This window comes from Pongo abelii, chromosome 10 (assembly GCF_028885655.2).
Source record: "Pongo abelii isolate AG06213 chromosome 10, NHGRI_mPonAbe1-v2.0_pri, whole genome shotgun sequence".
Lineage (NCBI taxonomy): Eukaryota > Metazoa > Chordata > Mammalia > Primates > Hominidae > Pongo > Pongo abelii.
The window spans coordinates 95441747-95467470 of record NC_071995.2 but is presented as its reverse complement, the minus strand read 5'-3'; the positions used below and the strand labels follow the sequence as shown (position 1 = coordinate 95467470).

At 34.3% G+C, this 25724-nt stretch overlaps 1 protein-coding gene across 3 annotated transcripts in view; it reads right to left on the bottom strand.

Moving 5' to 3' along the window:
- The window catches only part of NEDD1 (NEDD1 gamma-tubulin ring complex targeting factor), a 45851-nt gene that overhangs the window by 9716 nt on the left and 10411 nt on the right, over positions 1-25724 (bottom strand). For all 3 annotated transcript variants that reach the window (XM_002823618.6, XM_054527529.2, XM_054527531.2), the window contains exons 5-11: positions 23853-23993; positions 8804-9033; positions 7228-7429; positions 6657-6852; positions 3516-3644; positions 1435-1482; positions 295-497 (exon numbers count right to left, since the gene is read on the bottom strand). In XM_002823618.6, coding sequence (XP_002823664.5) covers positions 295-497; positions 1435-1482; positions 3516-3644; positions 6657-6852; positions 7228-7429; positions 8804-9033; positions 23853-23993 — 1149 coding nt within the window. The remainder of the gene's footprint in view (positions 1-294; positions 498-1434; positions 1483-3515; positions 3645-6656; positions 6853-7227; positions 7430-8803; positions 9034-23852; positions 23994-25724) is intronic.

The following is a 25724-nucleotide window of genomic DNA, read 5'->3' as shown; positions in this document are numbered from 1 at the left end:
GTATACTGCAATGAAATACACTTTAAAAGGATTCAGGGATAAAGTGTTCTTGCACACTTTATCAAGATATATCAAGTATCTCATCTTAGAAAAATACTGCAACTTTCCATCTGCTGTAACCTTCAACATATCCAAAGCGAGATTTCAAAGTATTCTGTAGTTATTAAAAACTGACATCAAGACCTATGAATAAGTGCATAGCACTGTTAATAATTAGGATACATACACTGGCAGCCACCCACTTTCTACTGATAAACACATACAGTGAGTTCAGTATCATTTTCAGGCAAATACCTGTTTGAAGGAGTCTTTAGATTCCTGTTTTCCCATATATATTTTCTTAGACTCAGCTGTCAGATCATGATTTTCATTTTCCTCTTTCCCTGGAGATCCCATAAAGACATTAAGAGGACTAGAATGCAATACTGAAGTACTTGAAGTTACTGGATTTTTTCTTGGAGGAAACACTGAGTTCAACTGCGGTAGAAAGTCAAAGCCTGGAAATGAGGGAAAAACTGCATGTGCACATGGTGTCCTCCAATCTTGGACACTGAAGAAAAGCATTTAATATGATAGGCAGATTAACATGGGAGAAGATATGGATCTGCATTCTGAAGACTGGTTTGTTTCTCAGATAGACCCCGCAATTGATATGTATTTTTGGGCAAAAGTCTTAAACTTTCTGTGACTATTTCCCGATCTGCAAATGTAAATGATGATATCCATCTCCCAGAGTGGTAAGGCTTCAAAGATATTATTTGTGAAAATACTTTGAAAACAGCAAAACACAATGTTTTAGTCAGTATTAGTTTTTGATAACTGAAAATTGTTAATTTGGTATATATCTGTGGTATGTATCTTGGAAGGCAATTTCTGAGATGGCTTCTAATGACCCCTGCCTTTGGCGTCGCTATCCTTGGGTAATCTCTTCCCTTTGAACGTGGCTTGGACCTAGTAACTTGCTTCTAACAAAAGTAATATGAAAAAGTGGTGAGATGTCACTTCCAAGATTAAGGTTATTAACATACTCTTAAGAGGGGGCTTCCATTTTGGATGCCCTCTCGAATTCTCTTGTTCACCGGCTCTGAGGTAAGCCAGCTGCCATGTTGTTGGCTGCCCCATATATAGAGAAGCTCATTGGCATGGAACTGATACCTCCAGCCAACAGCCATAGGAATGAGCTTGGAAACAGTTCCCTGCCCAGTTGAGTGTTAAGTTGAATGAAGCTCTGGTTGACATCCTGATTGAAGCAGGAAGATAGACTTGAAGGCAAAGGTACTCAGCCAAGTCATGCTCAGTTCTTAATACACAGAAATTATGAGATGATAAATGTTTATTTTTTTAAGCCTCAAAGTGTTGGAGAGATTTGTTACACAGCATAGATAATACAATTCACTTTTCATTTTCACGAAAATACTTCTAAGTAGTTCTTACCATCTCCTTTGCCTATGGACTCATCACCTCCCTTGTTAACTACAGCATCTATAACAAATTAGAAAATCAAATTTTAAAACTAGTGAAAAAGAAACTATATCAATTTAGGCTTCTTATTCATTCCCCAAAGAGTTCAGAGACTAACAATCTTAAAAAGCTAAATATGAGTGAGGTTAAAGGTAGGAGAGTACTGATTTAAATTTCTCTTTTACATTATTTTAGCTTCATTCACACTTTAGCAGCAAATATGAACAGATAATTCTATAGTACAGTCATTTAATGAGGCAGCAAGGTATAGTGTAACAAGCCCTGGAGTAGGGGGTAGGTTATGGAGAGCTATAATCCAGTTCTGCCTATACCACTTAATAGCTTTGTGACCTTGGACAAGTCTCAAATGCAATTAAGTTTCAGTTTCTGCATCTATAAAATGGGGATAACGTCCAGATAAGCTCATAAAATTGCTTTGAGGATCAATTAAAATAATACAAAAATATTTTGCAAAGCAGAACAGTTTTATTAGTGTTTATTTCCATGGTAGAATATGTATAAGATTATTTTAATCCTGTAATATTCATTTGCCAGTCCATAACAAAAATTGTAAAATTCAAATTTAACAGGTTAATAAAAAATGAGCCAAAGTCATTAACAAATTTACCAGAAATTCAAATGGCCAATAAACACACAATTATATCAGGAGAAATATCATCTATGTGCATGTGTGTATATGTATCCAGTAATTGCACAGCACGTACATGCACACTTTTAGAAGTTATTAGCTTATAAATACTTTGGAACTATAATGAATCTGGTGGGCGTATGACTCAAATGCTAGTAACGTTTTCAAACATAGCAAAAGTAATTAAAGAAAAAAGTAATTTATTCATTTGTCTTAAAAACTATTAAAGAGAATTTAATTTATAACTCAAACACTTCCAAAAAGCCCCTTTGTACATTCTTCAATGCAAAAGTTGCTCCAGAGGAGTCTCACTGGCCAAAACTCCCAATTCAGCACTAATCCCAGAAACCTTTCTCAACTCCAGCACTGGTCACTTTTCTCTCCACCTACATCCGTCCTCTGTTTACCCTTTACTATGTAGTTTGACGTAGTTTGACTTCTCTTCATCCTGAAAGAAAAGAATCCTTCCTCTTTCAGTTTGACTTAGCAATTTAAATAGAAATTTGCAGGCCAGGGTAAGGCAGAAGATACTCAATAATTCTGTACCACCACGTATGTATTTATTCCTTCTGACGATAAAATTGTAGAAAATTTGGAAAAGAGACAATTTTAAAGTAAAAAATGAAATTGTATAAGATAATGAGTGGATGAAACAACTTCGAGATCCTGCTGTTGACATGGTACACTTATAATAATAAATACACAAATCTTTGTGGGCTTCTCTGAGTATTTTCTGAGATAAATTTGTAGAAATGGAATTACAAGGCCAAAAAGTATGAATATATTAACTCTGTCAAATTACCCTCTAGAAATGTATCCATGTTATTAATATTGCTGTTAGCAATGAGGTAATTCCATTCCACTAAGAAAAACATTATGGATGTTAGTACCAAAAAGACACACCTAAACAATGTACTTAGTTCAGACACTATGAAGAATAACAAATAATGCTTCTATTTATCAAGCTGGCAAAATTTGCTTTTTATTATGGCAACTTTTTTGTGGGGTGGTGGGAGGTGTACACCTATACACACACAATTTTTTAAATTAGGAAGACTTTTTTGCATATCAAAACATCTAAAATTTTAGGAACATTAATTTAGAAGTAGATGCAAGGGACAGATTGCCTATGAAGGTAAAAACTTCCTTCAAGAAACTTTTGTGGAAATTAAAATGCTAACTTGAGAGCTATCTGCATAATTCCCATGTGAAAATTACCAGCATATATTTTACAATGATAACATTTGAAATATCAGGGCAAAGAAAAAGATACCACCCCAGGGATGGAGAAAATTAGCAAACTGATCCGTGAATAGAGTTGGACTGAAGCTATTATTCACATCTTTTAGCCAGAATAAAAATATTAACTACCAGCAAGATAACAGGATCCTCTGAACAGACTTACCATCTCTGATAGGTGAGAACATGTCACCTAAACTACTCTTCCCAGTATCATCAAAGCTGGAGAAATCCTGATTTTTTCCACTGTCTGTTTCCTTAGATAAAGTGTCTGTGTTTATGCTTCGAGGCAAACCTTATAGGAATTAGATATAAAAATCAATGTTATTACATATAAATAAATTTTATCATAAGCTAGGTTGTAAAAATTAATGTATCACTCATATTGTTGGTAATATTACAACTACGAGCATAAGGAGAATAAACCAGAATATGACAAGAGCTAAAGTTAACCAGGATTTTCATGGAACAATAAAACAGAATATGACAAGAGCTAAAGTTAACCAGGATTTTCATGGAACAAAAGGTTCCTCAAAAGAAAACAGCTTATTTGTTCATACAGTAATACCTTATTTTAGCCATTTTGTTGGAATTTTTCTAAAATAATTTATATACTTTGCTGCTCTCTTAAAGAACACTGAACACAACTTACTTTTGGTATTGACTGACTCACGATCATCCACAAATGTGATTTTTTTTTTTAGTCTGTAAGGCATATAGAGCGATGCCTAACATACAGCAGGATTCAATTAATGTTACTTTTCTTCCCTGACTTGCAGTGAAGGGGTTTTCTGTCTTTTCTTTCACTAACAGTGGGGGCTTAACATTGCCCTCAGCATTACAGATCTCAAAGGACTTCACTAACCTCCGTAGTTTCAAAGAGGAAGCAAACCAGAACACCAAACTCATAAAGAATAGTATGGTAGACAACAATAAAGAGACGGCAGCAGTTTATTTTTTCTGGCAGTGTATAAACACATGGCTTTAGGGTAGGGACCTTTTAAGAGGAGCTCAGCAGGCTCAGTAGCTTCTGTTTCATTATTGGAGTAAGGACAGTTTTAGAGGTTCAAAAATTTTGATTAAAGTCTGCCATCAGGATTGGTAGCACGTTACTGTATTACACCTTAAAAAGTGCTTTATTTGGCATCTCAGGCCCAAATGAAAAACTGAAAAGTCTGAGATGAAAACAAAGAACAGCCTGCATATCCAAAAATGCCCAAGACTGGCTAATAAAATAAACTTTTCTAATAACACCTGCTATAAAGTTAAAATATTACCAAATCATTTGTACTATTGTTGAAGAACGTCTATAGCAAGAGTTCAGTTGTTATAAAGAAGAAATTTTCTCTCCTTTTTTCTAGGTCCTTAACATGTTTGAATGCATAACTCAGCCTCTGAAACTTTAGGAAACAGAAGTTTGGTATCATTTGAAAACAGCGCTAGTCTTATTCTTTTCTTCTTAAATGGTGATTTCCTTCTAAAACTAAGTACCAATAACAAGTTTAGAGAAGTTATTTGAAATAACTAAATCAGGACAACTTCAATAGAAGCAATAGAATTTTTTTCTGAACTTTAATTTTACACAAAGCTTAAAATAATAATAGTGATGATCATGATGACCACAATGATAGTATCAACACCATAGTGTACTGAGTGCCTACCATGTGCCAGGTAGTTCCAGTACATTTTCTCTGATTTTCACAATAACTCTAACAGTTAAATGTCATCTTAAATGTGTGCAGGAAAAAAATGAGACCCAGAAAGGTTAAGAAAATTGCCTAAAGGCATCCTGGCCGGAAGTGACAGATCTGAGACTGAGTCTACTATTCTCAGTGTTTCAGAGGCAAAGAAAAATGTGTGTGTGTGAGAGAGAGAGAGAATGAAAGACAGAGAGAGGAAGAGAAAGAGAATGATGAAGCAAATGTGGCAAAATTTATAAAGTGCATCTGCCAAAGGGTAACGCTCAGTTGTCTGTACTATTCTTAAAACTTTTCTGTAAGATGACAATCATTTCAAAATACAATTAATACACAAACATTGTTAACTTTGTGGGGGCAGAGCACTTACTTTGCCAGAAATGTTGGGAATCTACCAAGAGTTATCGTTAATCCATGACCCTGAAAGATCCAAGTCTTTGATTTACAAATTAATGCTGTCTTTGTTAAACAAGAGCCTTCTTACTATAAAACTAAATGAATAATGGAGAGACTTCAGAGAGTTTACAGTGAATAAGAGAATCTTTATTTTGTTTAATTTTTGAAAATTTTGAAAAAAGATAATTTTCATAATATAGTTAATTCAACATGTTGGCAGACATTACTCAAAGTTATATTTCAAAAATAATTTCTTCCTTAAGTAGATATCAATTGTGTTTGTCTCCAGGAGTTCCTAAATAAGAAACTAATTATTTTCCTAATATATAATGGCTCTTATATAAGGATGATACAGATATTCACAGGAAATTAATAGTAAATATACTTACTTTAAAATACTACACACTATCAAGATCAACAAATTAAAGTTTTGCTTCCACTTGGAAATAGCAAAATCATGCTAAAAAAAACACCAATAAATATTTTTGCCCAAGTATTTATCCTGAAAAATTTAAAAGACATGGATATATGTATTTCTACTGAGCACAATATTTCAGAAACATACTAGTATACCATGTAGACTTTTTAAAGTATTTGTTGCACATTGACAGTATAGCGTAACTTCTTAAAATAAAAATGAAAAGGTTTTCAGGAATTTACAGAATATTTTCTTTATTGTGAGCAAGAAATATTTTCTACAATAAGTATAAGAAAGCTTATCATATAACACATCAATAAAGTCTAAATGAATCCTGTTGCAGAACTGTTTCATCAATTACATGAGAGAAGAAGAAATCATTAAAAATTGCAACATTCTCATTTATTTTTATTTAATGAGGAGATCAAATCATAAGACAGTATCAAAGTTTCATATTTTCTACTGGTTAATCTGAAGACACAATGAAAAGCCATTCAGTCTGTAGTAGTATTAAGGATGAATAATTTCTGAGTTAGCCTCCTTCCATTTTTAAGATAATATTTCTCACAAGAGAAGTTTAGCTAAACAATAAGGGCCTTTTAACATTTTTGAAATTAATAGCCAAAGTTACTATTTTCACTTCTTCAATGATTTTCACTTCTACTAATTTTACCTAAGTACTCAAATAAATTTGAGTTCTAGGTTCTTGAAGAATGTGCTAATTATATGCAAGCCAAAAACAAAAAACAAACAAAAAAACAAACCAACCCTCCAACAATATATATGCAACATTTACCTGCTTTTTCTTGAACAGCAACTGTTCCTTTCCCCACAGCTGATGTCATAGGTTGTGGTAGAACTGCGGCAATGGACGTGGCGGGTGCTTCTCTGACAATTCCGGAATTCTCAACTCCTCCACTAGCAGCATTCACATTAACACTTCGTTTGTTCACTGTTGTGGGCTTATTTGAACAGCCTTTATTTAAACTTGACTGAAATGTAATAGAATATTTAAAAGCTCAGGTTACTAATGTTTCATACTATACATTAACATTTTATAAATTCCCTGTTAGATTAAAAAATATATTTTTTTCCTTGCAAATCTTAAGCTTGCTGGAGGATCTGAGTTTCCCTCTAAATCAAAATGTCTTTTAAAATACTTTTAAAAAGAGAGATATATAAGAAGAAAAAAAAGTTTTAAAACTAAATATCAAATGGCTTTGTACTAAAATTATTATATATTACATGTAAAATCATTATGCAATTATGAAACAAAACTATACTGTTTAATTGACCACATATAATTTCCATATTCTGAGTTAGATTTATTTAATAAAATAAAAAATGCTGAAAAGAAAATGTCTCACCTTGGTAAGAACAGTGGAGTACTGAAATGCTATACACTGCACAGATGTCTTGTGAGCACTGATGGTCTTAACTGGTGATTTCAACATTCTTAAATCATATTGATATATTTTCCCCCGGGAAGATCCAATAGCCAAAGTGGCTCCATCAGGCATGAAATCTACCGCAGTTAGAGGAGAGTCAGCCACTAAAGTTTTCACTAGCCTTTGGAAAGGAGAACAAAGTATGTGTAGATATGTTAGTGTGTACAGGTATATTAGCTTATATAAGTAACTATATACCAAAACCAGTTATTAACACTTCAAACTGGTCAAAGAGCACACATATCCCAAATATTTGTTTAAAGCATAATTTCAGAATTTGACTTAGAGACATTTCTAATAAAATGGCATGTAGAGAACTGCTAAACATTCCATCTTACTTTTCTATTCACTTCCAATAGGTACATTCCGCATCTTATAGAAGCAGCACCTATTTCTTTAATTATTACTCTGACAGTGAATGTAGCAGAACTGTCTATTACGCCACAAACAGGGGCTCTGGCCTCAGGTTGAGGAGGGCCTAAGTATCCACTTTCCATTTATTGACCTGCTTAGGCCTCATGAGGACTATGACCTTTCACAGGGGAGCAGCTGTTACTTTGTTCTTAGTTGTACACTCTTGGCCAAAAAGCTAAGAGGAACACAGTTCACATGCTTGATCCTTAGGAAGCTAATAAAGAAATACGGATGGTGATCTGCTGAAGCTGAGCTCTTTACTGGTGTGTCTAGTAGAAAAGAAGAATGGCTTACTGGGCTCTCAGTAAATTGTTCCTTAAAAGAAGACAGCAAATAAGTCCTAACAGTAAAAATTCTAGTATCATAATAAAGGCTGACAGTGGGACCTTCCCTTGTAGTAACACTCATACTCCACATGATCTACAGACAGTGGTAAGCATCTTGAATACAACTGTATCACTCTTGCATTCTTTTGTTTTTGTTTTTTTTTAGCTAACTAAGCATACCTAAATTTAACAAGAAGAGGGTACAGTGGGCCCAAACGCTTAGAAGATTATGTACACCAGTACATAATCAGTATTTCTCAAGTGGGTACTCCCAGGTTGGGACATCTGACAATGTCTGGACACAATTTAGCCCATTGGTATTTAGTAAACAGAGGCCAGGGATGCTGATGAATATCCTACAATACCCAGGACAGCCCCTCACAACAAATTACCCAGCCCAAAATGTCAATCGTTTCTAAACCTTCCTCTAGATAATCAGTTTTAAAGCAAATTAATCATTTGGGTTAAAAACATATGCATTTTATCATATTGTGGAAAAGATGCTAAAATTAAAATGTGAAATCATTAAGATGTCATCTCTCTATGTTCATGTTTCAGAAGTACTCTAAATACTACCTGCAACCCATCTATTTTTTTCTGCATGAGAAGAAAATTCTTTCTTACTAGATTCATCAACTGTACAAACTTTAGGACTCCTGGACATTAATCAGAGGTCTATACAGATCACAAATATGCCTGTTAATGGAATAATAGCTATTTGTTACTAAATTAAGAAATAAGCATGTCACACTTACTTCTTACTTGAAGTGTCATAGAGGATGATTCTTTTATCCAAGCCTATGGTTACAAAGAGCAATTCATTGACAGGAGAAAAACAGATGCCTGACGCTGGAGCTTTGTGTACACTGTCAAAGTTATGGTATGGACTCTGACTATTTACATCCCAGAGAGTTACTATTCCATTATCCGAAACACTGCCCAGTAGTGATTTCTTAAACAAGGAGTACTTCAAGTGCCGAACAGACTATACAAATGAAAGAATAAATTTTATGTAATTATAAGCATTCATAAGGACATTTGATATAAGCCATATAAATTATGGCCAACCACACTATTCACATGGGGTTTAGGATTTCTCTGATGTGTAAGAGTGACAGGTTTCAGCCAGACGTGGTGGCTCATACCTGTAATCCCAGCACTTTGGGAGGCCGAGGCAGGTGGATCATCTGAGGTCAGGAGTTCAAGACCAGCCTGGCCAACCTAGTGAAACCCCATCTTTATTAAAAATACAAAAATTAGCTGGGCATGGTAGCAGGCGCCTGTAATCACAGCTACTTGGGAGGCTGAGGCAAGAGAACCACTTGAACCCAGGAGGCAGAGGTTGCAGTGAGCCAAGATCACACCATTGTACTCCAGCCTGGGTGACAGAGTGAGACTCTGTCTTAAAAACAAAACAAAACAAAACAAAAAAAAACAACTCTGTCTTAAAAAAAAAAAGAAAAGAAAAGAAAGGGTAACAAATTTCAATCATGACAACCACAGTGTCATTCAGTGGACCATAAGATGACATACCAATACCTGAAACATACCAATCAATAGTCTATTAATATTTGTCATTTTATTATCTTGGAGTATAGCTACCTCAATCTTCCCCTTTCAGAGGAAAAATATAATACATTGAGATTATCTACATTAATTCATCAGGGTTAGAACAGCCACCATATATAAAACGCCTAGTCACAGTCAAATCACCAACAAGTATAAGGGAATACTGGGAGAAAAAAAAAAGCAATATTTTGTATTTGTTTTCTATATTTTAGATATTTTGATACATTTGTTTGAATCTGAGCATCTGATGCACTGACAATTCAACACTTGAAGCATGATTTAAAAAAAAATTAAACCACAAAGGAAAAACTGGCAACATTCTAGACTGGGGATGGACTATATCCATTGTTTGAAAACCATTAGCCTGAGGGCAATGCTGGCCTTTCTCTAAACACAAATCCCTGCAGGTAGTGGAGATATTCTCTCTTCCTAGTTTCCATGGACCAGAATAAACAAAGATCTAATTTGAATAAATTGATCTTAGATTAAAACTAACTGAATTTTATCTACTTTTCTTTTTTACTAAAATGTTACTGTCAAGCTTGTATTGATGTTGTCATTTACTAGGTGGAGAATTAAGTACTTTACATTTAAGCTAATTTTTCCCTACGAATTTATATTCTACTTAATTCTAAAATGTCTCAAATAATATATATTAGCTCTCAACAACAACAAAAAATGTCTAGGAAATACAGAAACCAATGCTAAGAAAAAAAAACAAAAAGGAGTATTAGTCACCTGGCACCTAAGTTAAGACAATTAATATGTTAACCCATTAAATTTGTCCATTTTCATATGGCTAAAGTACAAAGAGAAAATGTTGGTTTATATAATTTTTATTTTTTGGGGGAAAAAGTATATTCACTTGAATAGTCAAATCTTTTCTCTGGTCTATATTCAAGAAAAAATAAACTACATGAATGTTGACTATATAAAAGACACAGAGCTACTTAGTGCATTATGTTAATGATTACAGAGTCATACACAACATATCAAAATATAAGGCAAAACATGATTTCTAAAAAGATTTCTACAGCACTTTAGGAGTTCATATAGTTATGGTCCTTCACATGATCTAAATTTAGACTAAATACGCAAGTAGAATTTTTAAAAACACCATAAAAATCACAGACCTGGTAGATTCTCGAAGTTCATAAAGTTTAACCTCTTAGCAACAGCAGGAATTTTCCTAAAACATCCTTAAAACATGGTTATCCAGAATCTGTTTGCATGTATCAAGCAATAAGGAGCTTACCACTGTCTATAACACAACTTGATAACCAGTTAAAAATGTATTCTTGATCAAGACAAAATCTAAATTCTGTATCTTACTTCAAGTTCTTGGGACCTACAAGGCAGCCTATTTAAAAAAAAAAAAAAAAAAAGCTAAAGATAACGATAAATGTTCCCTTCAGATAAACCTAAGTTCAGTGGACGCTCAGCAAACCTCTGTATGATTTAGGTGAATTCTTTAAACTCTCCAAAACTCAGGGTTCTCATTCACATAATAGAAAATACTCTTGTTTTCCTGACACAATTATTTTGAGGATTAAATAGCATTTCTGTACAGAATCAGGTACACAGTAGCCACCACCATTTCCAGAAGTTCATAACTTACTTGTTCATCATTGCTTATGTACCCACCATTCAACCATCTTTTACATATTTTTTAAAAGACCCTTAAGTAACTACATTGAATTCTTTAAATGCCTCCAATTATTTCTGTGATAATACTAACAGAATTTCATTTCTTAACTTTCTATATCTATTAAATCTTCTCTTTAGAATATCATTAAGATATTAGCTAAGAATCCTGGATAAACAAAACACTGATTTACTAAATTATATATATATATATACAATTTATATATATAAATATATTTACTTGTGTGTGTGTGTGTGTGTGTGTGTGTGTGTGTATATATATATATATTTATTTATTTTATTTATTTATTTTTTTTTAAGAGACAGGATTTTGCCATTTTGCCCAGGCTGGTCTCAAACTCCTGGACTCAAGCACTCCACCTGCCTCAGCTTCCCAAAGTGCTGGGATTACAGGTGTGAGCCACTGCACCTGGCCTCCAAATTATATTTAAAATAAATATTAACTTATTTCAGTATCAGCAGCACTTAAGTCATTAACTCCCTATCTTGTTCCAGACTAAACTATTTATAAGAAAAGAAGTAAACCAAGAAGCTTATGGGGGGAAAAAAACATCCCGGCAGTATAAGCAGCAATGCTATTTTTTCTTATACCACATTATTGTATAAGAAAGTTGCATGTTTGTGGAGGAGGGAGATTGTTTCTAAATATAAAAAACATACCACTCACTACAGGTGGGAGGAAGGTTTCGAAAACTTATTTAAAAGTAGTTACAGACAATATATAGATGAAAAGCATGGCTGTGTTCCAATAAACTTTACAAAAATAAGTTGGCTAGACCATAGGTTATAGTTTTTCAGTCTCTACTAAGAGACTTATTTAATAGAAAAAAATTTTTTTGATCACAAAGAAGAAAAATCATCCATAATCCCACCACCCAGAGAAAAGCTGGTTGACATTTTGAGGGGGTATCCTTCAAGTATTTTTCTGTGTGTATGTATGTTTCTGTGTATTCAGTAGAGTATCAACAGAAAACCTGGAATCATACTTTATTATAAACAGCCATGTCAATGTTTTCTACTTGATTTTAATAGCTGTTTCAGATATGAATGGATGAGTATACTAATTTACCTAAATAATATCATGTTAGACATTTGGGTTACTTCTGATTTGCAAGTACTCTGATTACTATCCTTTTCTAAAATTGTTAATTTATGAAAAAAATTGTAATTCATTGATGTTCATGCCTTAAAGGTTCTCAGTTGAAAATATGAAATGACTATTTGTCTTTCTTCTTTTGCAAACTGCTCATTATTCTACTTTGCCTATTTTCTATTAGGCTATGAAGATTTTTAAAATACTAATTTGCAACTGCTCTTACATTGCAACTGCTCTCATACATTGTAAATACCTTCCCCATTTCATTTAAATTTTGTGAATTTTTGTCTTGCTTTTTGTCAGAAGTTTTAAATTTTTATACATTTAAATTTATCAAACTTGTTGCCAGTGACTTATAACTATACTTCTTTACATTTATGCTTAGAAAAGCCTTCCCTTTGCACAGATAAGAACATACATTCACATCATTTTCTTACTAGGCACTATAAAGCAGTAAGAAATTAATACAAACATCTTAACATACATATGAACATACACACATATATATGGCCATAAATATACATAGTGTTCCTTTGACTCCATCCTATCTTCTTGATTCCCAGGGCCTTATATCAAGCACAAATCATCTGTCACCTAAGCCACTACATAGTTATCCCATTTCCATTCTCAGTGGCTTACTATCCATCCTCCACTCTGTTGCAGTAACTAACATCTTCAAACCTGAAAAATCTCAACATATTTGTCTTTTGCTTAAAATCCTTTCAATGGGAGGTCTCTGAGAAGTTACTGGTTATGGTGGTGGCAGAGTTTCTGAACGTCCGTCAATACTGTGAGTGCATGCGTGCATGTGTGTGTGTGTATGTGTATGTAGAAAAGCAGGCCTGAGACTGTCTATCTTTAAAAAGTCCCACACTCAGGGTTGGTCCTTGGCTAGCATCTGCAAACTTGGGTTTTGGAAGGAGTCCCACTGCCTTAACTCCTAAGAGTGGCTCACTCACTCTGCCTAAACTTATTTGTGATAGATATGGTTTAAGGCTGAACCACAGTTGAACACCTAATTTCCTTCTGGGAGTTTGGAATTTTGGTATGTGCTAGGCAGTGGACTCCTAGATATAACCAGCCCCCCAATAAAAACCCCAGGCACTGAGGCTCTAACTAGCTTCCCTGGTAGACAACATTTCATATATGTTGTCACAATTTGATCCTGGAAGGGGTTAAGCCCATCCACTGTAGGAGAAGACCCTTGGAAGTTAACATCTGGTTTCCTAGGGCCTTCACCCCATGCACTTTTCTCTTCGCTGGTTTTGCTTTGTATTCTTTCACTATAAAATAAATCATAGCCATGAGTATGACTATATACAGAATCCTGTGAGTTCTCCTAGAGAATGACCAAATCTGGTCTTAGAGATCCCCAACACAGCGTGTGAGAGAGAGAGAGTGTGTGTGTGTGTGTGTGTGTGTGTGTGTGTGTGTGTTTTACAACAGATAATAAACTAGATGACCAAAAACTAAAATCCCACGGACAACATTTACAACAAACTAGATGATGAGGTATCCCCATGAACCCCCAAACACACGCTGAGAGGTCAATTAACAGCCATAAGTCCTTCATGGTACTGGTGTCTGTGCAGAAGGAAGTAGAAGGAAATAACAAGGAATCTGTGACAGATCTGAGAACAGAAGCAGCCCATAACAGCCAAAAGGTATTCACAGAAAAGCATGGTGGTCAATTTTACAACCTCAGTCAAAACCCAGAATATCCACTTCATTAACAGGTCTGTGCTACGGGTTTGCAGGAAGGTCAGGACAAGAGCAGTTTAGCCAGAGAATTCCAAAACTGACCAGCCAAAGTGTGTCCCTCTCAGGTCACAGCCCCACACTGAGGAGATCTGCTAGAAGTGGAAGCAAACCTGAACAGTATGGAGGCAACAGAGCTGAAGGCAACAAAGGTTCACAGACAGGTGGAAAAGTAGAGCAGAGTCAGGGAACCCCAGAAAGCAAGCAGCCATTAAAAAGAATATATATATATATATACACATATATGTGTGTGTGTGTGTGTGTGTGTGTGTGTGTGTGTATGATATATATGAAAACAATAGGGAGCTCTGTGAAGTTAGAAAAGCCACTTTGACCTCCTTTTGTCTAGAAGTTCAGGGAAACTAAAACTAATTTCACAGATATATCCCACACAAACTTATGAAAACAAAAAGAACAAGGAGAAAAACGTTCTCAACAGATGATCAGAAAGAAAAAAAAATACAAGACATTAAGAAAAAAAACACAAATTTAAAACTCAGAAAAGAGATGTCAGAACTTGGGAAAGAATTAGAAATTTTTTAAATCTCTTCAAAAATGAAGGCTAATTTAGAAGGAATTCAAAAATGAATAAACACAACAGACAATACCTTAAAGACAGGTTAAAAAGGAAGACATTTTTAAAAATCAAAAAGAAATAAGAAAAAAGTTTAAAAACACTTGAGAAAAAATGATAAACCACTGAAGATAAGCAAAGAAAATGCAACAACAAAAAATCCAAAGAGAGAAAAAGAATACTAAAAATCATAATTTAAGAAAAATTTCCAAAAATAAAAAAAGACTTGAAACTACATATTAAGAAACACACTATGGGCCCAGGGTGGTGGCTCAAGCCTGTAATCCCAGCACTTTGGGAGGCCGAGGCGGGCAGATCACGAGGTCAGGAGATTGAGACCATCCTGGCCAACGTGGTGAAACCCCCATCTCTACTAAAAAAACTACAAAAAGTTAGCCAGGCGTGGTAGCAGGCGCCTGTAGTCGCAGCTACTCGGGAGGCTGAGGCAGGAGAATGGTGTGAACCCGGGTGGCGGAGCTTGCAGTGAGCCGAGACAGTGCCACTGCACTCCAGCCTGGGCGACAGAGCGAAACTCTGCCTCAAAAAAAAAAAAAAAAGAAACACAGTATGTACCTAACAATAGCAATACATAATGACCAACATCAAGATATATTCTAGAAAAATTACTTGGCTTTAAAGAAAAAAAATTCCTTTGAATAACCTAGGAATAAAAAACTAGTGACTTAAAAGGGTTTCAAAAGCTATGAAATCACATCACACGTTTGAGACCAAAGATAATAGAGTAACACTTAAGCTCCTTAAAGAAAATGTAAGCCTGCTACTAAATTACGTTGAAAGAGAACTTGTACTCGCAAAGAAAAGAATCAAAAATCAGAAGACACATACTTATGAAAACAATATTAACGTGCTCATTTTTATTATAAAAATTTGGAAAATGAAACAATAGAGGATTGTTTAGGTAAATGATGGCAATGAATAATGAAATACATCCAGTCATTAAAAATTATGGTTATGAAGACTAATAATATGAGGATACCCAGGGTAGATCACTAATGAGAACAGGCAGAAAACATGATTGGACAAACAGAATGAGTATAACTATATGGATAGAAGACAGAGCTAGACATGGAAACACTGTTAGAAAACATCTTTCAAATAGCTTTCCACTGAAGAAAATTTGGAAGATAAAAATAGAAGGAGAAAAGTCTTTAAGAAGAAATATACAGATTATCCATTTATTTTATGCCTACATGTCAATTATAAAATTGCTCAAGAACATATTATATAGGCTAGTCAAGTGTATACAAATACTACAGAAATATATAGAGAATCAAAGAAATGTTATCATATAAACATTTTATACCAATGCTCCTATATAACATAAAAAAGACCACTTCTAGATAAAAAGTCTTTATAGTCAAAGTTTTTGAGTGCTGCAATTCTGGTATAAATATAACCAGTCAATGAAATAAACCAATTTAGAATAGATTCATTCTTGAGAAAACTATTATTTCTAAAAATATAATTAATATTTACATTTACCAGATCTCCATACTCAAGCAGACTATTAATGCTTACAAAATCTATACATAAAACATTTCATTTAGGAAAAGCAAATGGATTTAACATATACTGAATAACATATACTGAAATGTCACAGAAAATCTACATTTAAAGATCATTTTTTAATCTAAGGAATCAATGTAATAGATTGACGTTTGTAATTGCTTTGGAAAAGGCTGCAGCTTGAGAAAGGTAACACAAGTTAACCTATTTGTGAGCCTAAGATGCTAAACTTGCCAAAGAGTGACATGCAATGATAACCTAAGTAGTCTGTCAGCCCAGGAGTTCTGCAGAAGCAGCAAGGCTCTTTTCCCCTGTAGAAAGACACTGTGATCCACATAAAGCTAATAACTTTAATTCAGCTCAGATATTTCGAAGTTGGATTCTAAATATACTCAGGAAATCTTATTTCAATATATAAAATTCAGTATGATGCAGATTCTGTGAGATTCCACATTCCTATGACTTTCACTAAGACACTAATTTGATCATTTTTAAAGATTTGAAATTCATGACTGTTCATAGAAGCAAAAATAGAAAAATTTATAATTTAATCATAGATGTGCCCTATTTACCATTTTTCTCAATAAGTAAAATTGATCACAGAAATTGGGCTTAAGTAATTGAATTCAATTATTCAGTCTGTTAATTAATTATTCAGTCTGTAACTCAAATCTGTTTTGACAGATTTGAAATTTTTATGAACGTTGTTTAAATGAACATGATATATATTATACACACACACACAATTTTTTTTTTTTTTCGCTCTGTCACCCAGGCTGGAGTGCAGCGGCACAGTCATGGCTCACTGCAGCCTCAACCTCCCAGGCTCAATCCCTCCTCTCACCTCAGCCTCCTCAGTAGCTAGGACTATAGGTGCGCACCACCACGCCTGGCTAATTTTTGTATTTTTTGTAGAGACGGCGTTTCACCATGTTGCCCAGGCTGGTCTCCTGGGCTCAAGCGATCTGCCTGCCTTGGCCTCCCAAAGTGCTGGGATTCTAGGTGTGAACCACTGTGCCTGGCCACAATATTTTTAAACTGAACTGAATTTTGAGAAATCTTAATAAAAGTTTTTTTAATGAATAAACATTCATTAAGTAGCAATTCGATGCTTTGGGCCACAATCAGATAAAACAGGCAGTACTGCTTGCAGGAAAAAAAAACTAATTTGAAAAAAAAAAAAAAAACATTCCAAAGGTTTAAATTATGCTGCCCATAAAAGGAAAACATAAGTACGTAAAATCATGAAAATTGTCTTTCCTCACTAAGAAAACTGGGACTGCATCCTTACCAGCAGAAGCCAACTTGCATTTCCTAGCCCATGTATTCTGTTTTAATGGTATAACTTATTGAAGAAAAATGAAATAAAATGGTACACAAAACAAATATAACCATTTGTTCCAGGGAAAGGGGAAAAAAACCAACAGACTCTAGTCAAATTTTTCACCATGCTCTCATTTTTAAATCAGTCTAAAACACAAAATATGATCACTGGGGTCAAGTTGCAACTGGGTTTGGAGGGAACACATTAAACCTAAAGATGTTCAAACCATTTTAGAGAAGTAAATCACAAAAGGTATTTTAATGGATTGGTATTCATTAAAAGCTCACAGTAACAGCTAACATCCACTGACCTCTTACCAAATGGCAGGCAACATGATAAACACACTCGCCATCTCATTTATCCATCAAAAAAAAAAAAATCCCATTGAAAGTATATTATTCTCACTTGAAAGATAAGGAAAAGGAGGCTTGAGAGTTAAGTAACTTGTTCAAGTTCACTCAGCTAGCTAAGATGCTTTACTCCTAGTGCTCTCCAAATAAATGTGGGACTTACCACGTAAAGCTACATCAGAAGATCCTACAGAGATGCAGAATGCCCAAGCAGGAGGCAGCAGGCCCATGAAGATCTCAAGTTCTAGTTTATCTGACCTTAGATAAGAGATAAGCTTTGAGCATTACTGTTTTCCTAAACTAAAAGATATATTTAATTCAGTTCCCTGTGCAAAGTTATCAATGAAAATCCTTTCAAAATTAACAATACAGCAACCTATCACATAGAATTTTAAAAGATACTGGTGTGAGGAAGAGGTATAGGTACATGTTGGACTCCTGCACAAAGAGACAAGAAAATAGTGTAAAGTTTCCAGAAGCTTTTCATCCTCAAACCCTTATATATTCAGCTGCTCCTGAGCTAGATATACAAAAGAAAATGCTACCACTTCTGAAGAGCTGATATGTAAAATAGTCAATTAAGAGTTGTATGATCTGAAAGTCCTGGAATCTGTTTTCTCATTTGTAAAATGAGAACATATACCTCACAAGTTAGTAGCAAAGATTAAACAAGACAATGTAATTCAATGCAATGATCACAGTGCTGAAACACAATAAATGGTGGTAAGCATTCTATGCTGTGATAACCTCTGCTTACAATGCTCTCCAAATCCTCTCACCACATTCTCTGGTCCCTCCCCAAAAACCCAGGTCTGAATAACTTGGACTTTTCCTCAGGCTGCCACTGAGACATCATTTCCTTTAAAATGCTTTCATTCTTCCCAAATGGCTTAGGTGTCTCTCCTTTAGGTTCCCTTGGAACTCTGCAGTTTATTGCTTTCACAGCACTCAACATTCTGTTTGGTTAACTGTATACTTATTGCTTATTGCTACTTTCATTTAGGATGAATAAATATGAATTATAGGAGCTAAATGATGTAAAACTTCCAACATAAATAGTAAAATTTGCCCACAATATACAGCACCCTAATAAGATAAAAGATATCTACAAAACAAACCTTACAATTACTATCATGCTTGGTAGTAAACTGTGAATGCTTCTTCCAGAATTTGGGGACAAAATAAAGATGCCCACTATCATCACTTCTATTCAACACTGGATTGGAGAGCCTAGTCAACGCAATAAAGAAAAAGTAATAACATATATAAAGATTAGGAAATAAGAAATAAAAACTTATTATTCACAGATGACAGCCATGATAGTGTATAAACTTTAAATGCAAAAAAAAAAACCTACAAATTCTTTCAAAAGAATCAAGACTGTCCAAACTATTAAGTGAATTTAGCAGAATTTTTGGATAAAATGACAAAAGACAAATATCAACTGTGTTTCTCTCTACAAGCCACAAAGAATTGGAAAATAAAATTTAACAAAAAATGCAATTAAAAATGTATCATCAGAAAATCAAATGCATGGTAATGAATCTACTAAAAGATATGCAAGCCTTCTACAGTAAAAGCAAAGCACTGCTAAGAAAAATTAAAGCCTTAGATAAATAGATAGTTATACCATGTTCATGGAAGAATCAATATTGTTAAGATAGTAGTTGTTCCTAAATTGGTCCATAGATCCAATATAATCTTAATCAAAATGAAGCAGATTTTTTGTTAGAAATGGGCAAGCTGATTCTAAAATTCAGCTAGAAATGCAAAAGGCCCATAGTAGTCAAAGTGAAGTTAAAAATATCATGATTTACCATAAAGCTACAATAAGCAAAACTAGTAATAGTCAAACTAGACCAATGGAACAAAATAGAATGACTACTAACTAACATATACAGTTACCAGTTTTGCAAGAAGGCATTAATGTAATTCAGTGGGGACAGGTTGGTCTTTGTAATTAATTAACATTGGTACAATTAGATATCTATATGTAATGTAGGACCCTCTCTCACACAATACATAAAAATTAACTTGAAATGGATCATAACAAACATAAATAAGAAAGATAAAACAACAAAGCTTCTAAAAGAAAACACAGAATAGTATCTTCAAAATCTTGGGGCAGGCAAGATTCTTCAAGAGAACACAAAAAGCAACAAACATAAAAGAAAAGACTGATATATGAGACTTAACTTCATTAAATTTAAGAACTTCTGTTCACTAAAACACACACAAACACACACACACACACACACACACACACACACACAAACAGGTACTAAGGAGTAAAACAGCAAGCCGTGGCTGGAGGAAGATATTTGCAACATGCATATCCCCAAAATGAATCTACCTGCAATACATAAGAAATTATAAATAAATTTTAAAAACACAAATAACCCAACATAAAAATGGGCAACAGACTTGAACAGTCACTTCACAAAAGGCATATAAAAATACACTTAACATCATTCAACATGGACAAATGCAAATTAAAACCACCATGAGACAGCACTACATAACCATCAAAGTGGCAAAAATAAGACAGATAATGCCAAGTATTAGCAAAAATGTGGAGCAACTGATCTCACAGCCAGCTGGATTTCACTTTAGAAAATGTTTTGGCAATTTTTCATAAAGTAAAACTGTATGCCTATGCTACAATCCTGCAATTCCACTCCTAAGTATTTACTCAAAAGAAATAAAAACATATATCTTAAAAAAAGACTTGTACAAAAATATTCACGGTAGCTACCTTGTAACAGCTAAAACAAGACAATTCACTGCTCATCAACAATAGAATGGATAAATGGTGGCCCATTCATATAAGGAAACACTACACAGTATTAATACAGTATGAACTACTATTCCATGCAACAAAGCAAATGTAATGATGGCTAAAAGAAACCAGACACATATGATTCCTTGTTTTTTTTTTCTTTTGAGACAGGGTCTCACTCTGTCACTCAGTCTGGAGTGCAGTGGCACAATCAGAACTCACTGCAGCCTCAACCTCCCAGGCTCAAGTGATCATCCTACCTCAGCCTCCCAAGCAGCTGGGACTACTGGCATGCACCACCATGCCTGGTGAATTTCTTAATATTTTTAATAGAGATGAGGTTTTGCCACATGGCCCAAGGTGGTCTTGAACTCCTGGGCTCAAGCAATCTGCCTGCCTCAGCCTCCCAAAGTGCTGAGATTACAGGTAGCCACTGCGTCTGGCCCACATATGATTCCTTTCATAAAATATGAGGTAGTGACTGGAAAAGGCAAAATCAAGTCCTCTGGTGTGCTGGCAATGTTCTATATCTTGATTTTGTTAGTAGTTACACAAATGTACTTACGTATACATAAAAATTCAACAAGCTGTACACTTAAGATATACGCACTGCACTTTATTATAAGTCACACCTCAATTGTTTTAAAAAATTTAAATCTTTTACACAAAATTAGGCCAAAAGGTATAGTCAAACCTAATGTTTTCAGGAATATTCCTTCATGTCTGATTTTAATAAGAAAACTCTCTAGCAAGATACAATAAACATAAAAATTGAAGTACAAGAATATACATAGTAGTATCTGGTCTAATTTTTATGGTATTGAAAAGTCAGTCCAAAATTTATAAATTTGTCATGCTTCTAACACACACAAAAAAAGAAAGTTACTCTATGTCCTTAAAAAAGATATTTGAACATTAATGATTTTTTTCACAATAGTTCCAAAGTTTATGGCCTTAGACTTTATGTCTCTCCTTTATCAAAATACAAATAAAAAAGAAATCACCAAAACAAAATATAAGTTCCTGCTTTTATGACAATATTAGCACATTCTAAAGAGCATCCCTTTGGCAAATCATTTATCTTCATCCATAAAATGCAGAAAGCGAGATTACCTCTAAAGGCTATTTTTAATGTTCAAGGATTCTATGATTCTGACATTCAACTAATTAAAAACTCTGATTAATTTCCCTAAATACCTTCCAAAACAAGTCTTTTGTGTGACATTCAGTCTTATATCAATACTATATTCATATTTACCCTTTTCCAATCTTTTCTCACATTGGTCCTATATAAAGCCCATGCAATTTTCTTTCTCCTTATTTTTGTTAATGTGATTTCCTCCATATAAAACATCCCTTTCCCAGCTGGGTGTGGCGGCTCATGCCTGTAATCCCAGCACTTTGGGAGACTGAGGCAGGAGGATCACTTGAGGCCAGGAGTTAAAGACCTGCCTGGACAACATACTGAGACCCTGTCTCTCATATTTTAAAAAAAAAAAAAAAAAAAAAAAATTAGCCAAGCTCCTGCTTGAGCCCAGGAGTTGGGGCTGCAGTGAGCCATGATCATTCCCCTGCACTCCAGCATGGGCAATAGAGTAAGACTCTGTCTCTAAGAAAGAAAAAAAAAATCCCTCTTCTAAAGCTTTATATTTGCCTAACAAAATCTTTGTCATCTCTAAAAATATTCATACATTCAAATATTTATTATACATCTTCTCCATGTAAGGCAAGAAACTAGAAAATAGACTGAGGACAAAGAAACAGGCCATGGTTCCACCAATAATGTGGACACGTAAAAAAGACTAACCCTGGCCGGGTGCAGTGGCTCATACCTGTAATCCTAACACTTTGGGAGGCCGAGGGAGGTGGATCACCTGAGGTCAGGAGTCCAAGACCAGCCTGGCCAACATGGTGAAACCCCATCTCTACTAAAATACAAAAATTAGCTGGGCATGATGATGGGTGCCTGTAATCCCCGTTACTTGGGAGACTGAGACAAGAGAATCACTTGAACCTGGGAGACAGTGGTTGCAGTGAGCTGAGATTGCGCCACTGTACTCCAGCCTGGGCAGCGAGCGAGACTCCTTCTCAAAAAAAACAAACAAACAAGCAAAAAAAGAGTAATCCTAATACAAGTTAGAAACAAATAATTGGCAAAGAGGCCAGTTTATATTGTCATAGTAAAAACAAAATCAATAAGCCTTAGACGTAGCTGAAACTCCCCAACCCTTTCAATTTTCCCTATTTTATTCCCAGATGGTCTTCTCTCAGCTGTTCTGAATCACCATAAGACTGTTTTATATCACTTACTCATAATACCATTTATATATCTGTATTATTCCCCAATATATATGAAACTTAAAAAAGACTTTTTCCTGTATGCTTTTCATATCCACTAAATTTTTTAAGCACTAAATACTATTCAAGTAATAATTTAAAAAACTACTTCCCAAAAGTGAAGATCTCCCATATTTTATAATAGTTATGGCCAAAGAGATTACAATTAAGTAAAAACTGAAAGAACTTGCACCTCATGGGAAATTTCTATGGCGAATTTTATGGAAAGTTAACCAAGAGTTAGGTTCCTTGAAAAACTGAATTTATTCTTTTGAACATTTTTTACAGAGGAAAAAAATTGACTTATTTTCCTTTTAAAAAGTTTCCCAAAACACTTATATTAACCTGAAATATATAAGCTTCGATACTTTATCATATACCTACAAAAACAAAAATACAAAACTTAGATTACTCTCTGCCTAAACACACTCAATCATTCCATGTCCCCAAAACAGTATTTATGAGTATATCTGTCTTGCAGCTGACAAAGTCTGAGCTATGTTACACATTTCCATAATAGTAATGCTGTAGAAAGATTAATATCCATTTTTTACATTTAACCTATTAACAACTATTTGTATTTTATTATGCTGTATATAGTTATAGTCTAGAAGGATGTGACTATTTGATTATATAATCAAATTTATATACGCACCATAATCTAGTATGAATTAGCTTGCTATCTGAATATTTTAAAACACTACCATTTAAAAATAGCTAAAGTTTTTCAATCAAGCATTTCAAAAACTTAAATTCACAGTCTTATGTAAGATACAATTCAAAATCTATCTTACCAATTTTACTCTGAATAAACTCATACTGTACCTGGTTACTACCATGGCCAAAAGGAGTACTAGACAAATTAGTGGTTACACTGTGTAAAATAATTTCACCACTAAGAGATCCAGAAGCAATGTAGCAATCATTCCAATTGTATGTTACACAAGTTACTTGATCTTTATGATCCTGAAAGAGAGAAATGAAGTAAGTACACTGCCCCATAATCCTCGATCAGCCCATTTTCATGTTTCTGTAAATACCATACATTATGTATTTATCAATCTAATATTTGCTTTAACATTTTCCTCAAATATACAGAGAATTATTTTCAATAATGATAAAAATGGTCCAGGCACTTTACGAGAGAGAGAGAGTGAGAGAGAGACAGAGATTATGGACAGGTAATTTTCTACACGGCATTATGTCTTCCTTAAAGAATTCACTTCCTCTGACAAATAACAGGTATTGCAAGTTAACTATTTTGAGTTTCTGCTTTAACATGAAAATGGCAGAGAATATGCTAAATGAATGATGGAGGCAAAGTGTCAGAGGAAAGAGAAAGAGCTACTGTGAATGAAGTTGGCAGAGGAAGCTTTATGGAAGACATAAAGCTGGAGTTCAACCTTAGAGAAAAGAGAAAAATCATGGGAAGGGGAAAGAAACCAGACATTGCAAAACGGAGGAGTGGGAAAAACAAATGAGCAAGGCATCTGTGAGATAACAGAAGCTGCTTCCATTTGCTGAGAACCTACTAGTGCTGGGAGCTTTATATATTATTTAATGCTTAGAAAAGCCTGAGGGGCAAGGTCATTTTGCCCATTTTATAAACGAAGTACATGAGACACTGAGAGGTTAAGAAACCTGCGCAAGCTCACGTAATTGCTAAGTGACAGGGCCAGGATTCAATTCCATGTCAAACTCCAAAGCCTCTCTTCCTTCCACTATACCAGGCTGCCTCTCAAATCCAATTAGAAATACACTTTGAGGAAGTAAAACTTTCAGGTTTTAAACAAACTGAGTTCACAAGGACTATGTTTTCCAACATCAAATTAGAGATGTCCAGCAGGAGCAGAGAAAAGTGACCAAAATTGGAAGAAGAGTTTTTAACAGGAAGATGCCATATCTCAATAATACCAACGAACTAAGCCCTGTATCTAGTAATTATTTATGTAATAGCAAGAATAATAGCTATGATATTCCACTTATATTACAACTTTTTCAAGTGGTCCTTCAAGTATTTTCAGAGATTTCTCTACCTATTATTCCTTTCCCAAAACCATGGAACACTTGCTATCTTGAGGAAAAAATGTTTGATGAAAAGAAAAAAGGAAGAGCAGACATTTTGGGTATCGTTCTCATTTGGGAAATTAAGAACATGGAGTCCAATGTAATTTCTATGACTTTATAAAGAGGTAAGTGTCTTCCTAATTTCAACTGTGGAGAATAAGTCATTCAGCAAACATTTACTAAGTGCCAGAAATTGTGTTAATCACCAGGGAGAGGACTGTAGAGATCTAAAGGTAAAACATTAGATTTCCCACTATCATAAGTAGTCAAAATATTCATTAACAGAATGAATGAGGGAGCTAAACATTATGAATTTCACACCGAAAAGACAGGAACCATCCAGAGTAATTGGGAAAGCTGAAAATGGAAAAAACCATCAAATTTTGCCATGCAGGGATGGGGTAAGTGAAGCTTATATGGGTGATGGGTTAAAGAAAGTTCTTCTTCTGTGTATGCATGTAGATATAAATATGTTTATATTTTTCGTATTAAAACTTTTTTAAGACAAAAATTAATTTCAAGATCAACTTCTAAATATTAAAAAGACAATATAATGAAAAGCAGAATTCCAAAAAAAAACCATAGACTTTCTTGTGCTGAATATTTTTATTTTCTGAAACTACAAAAAGC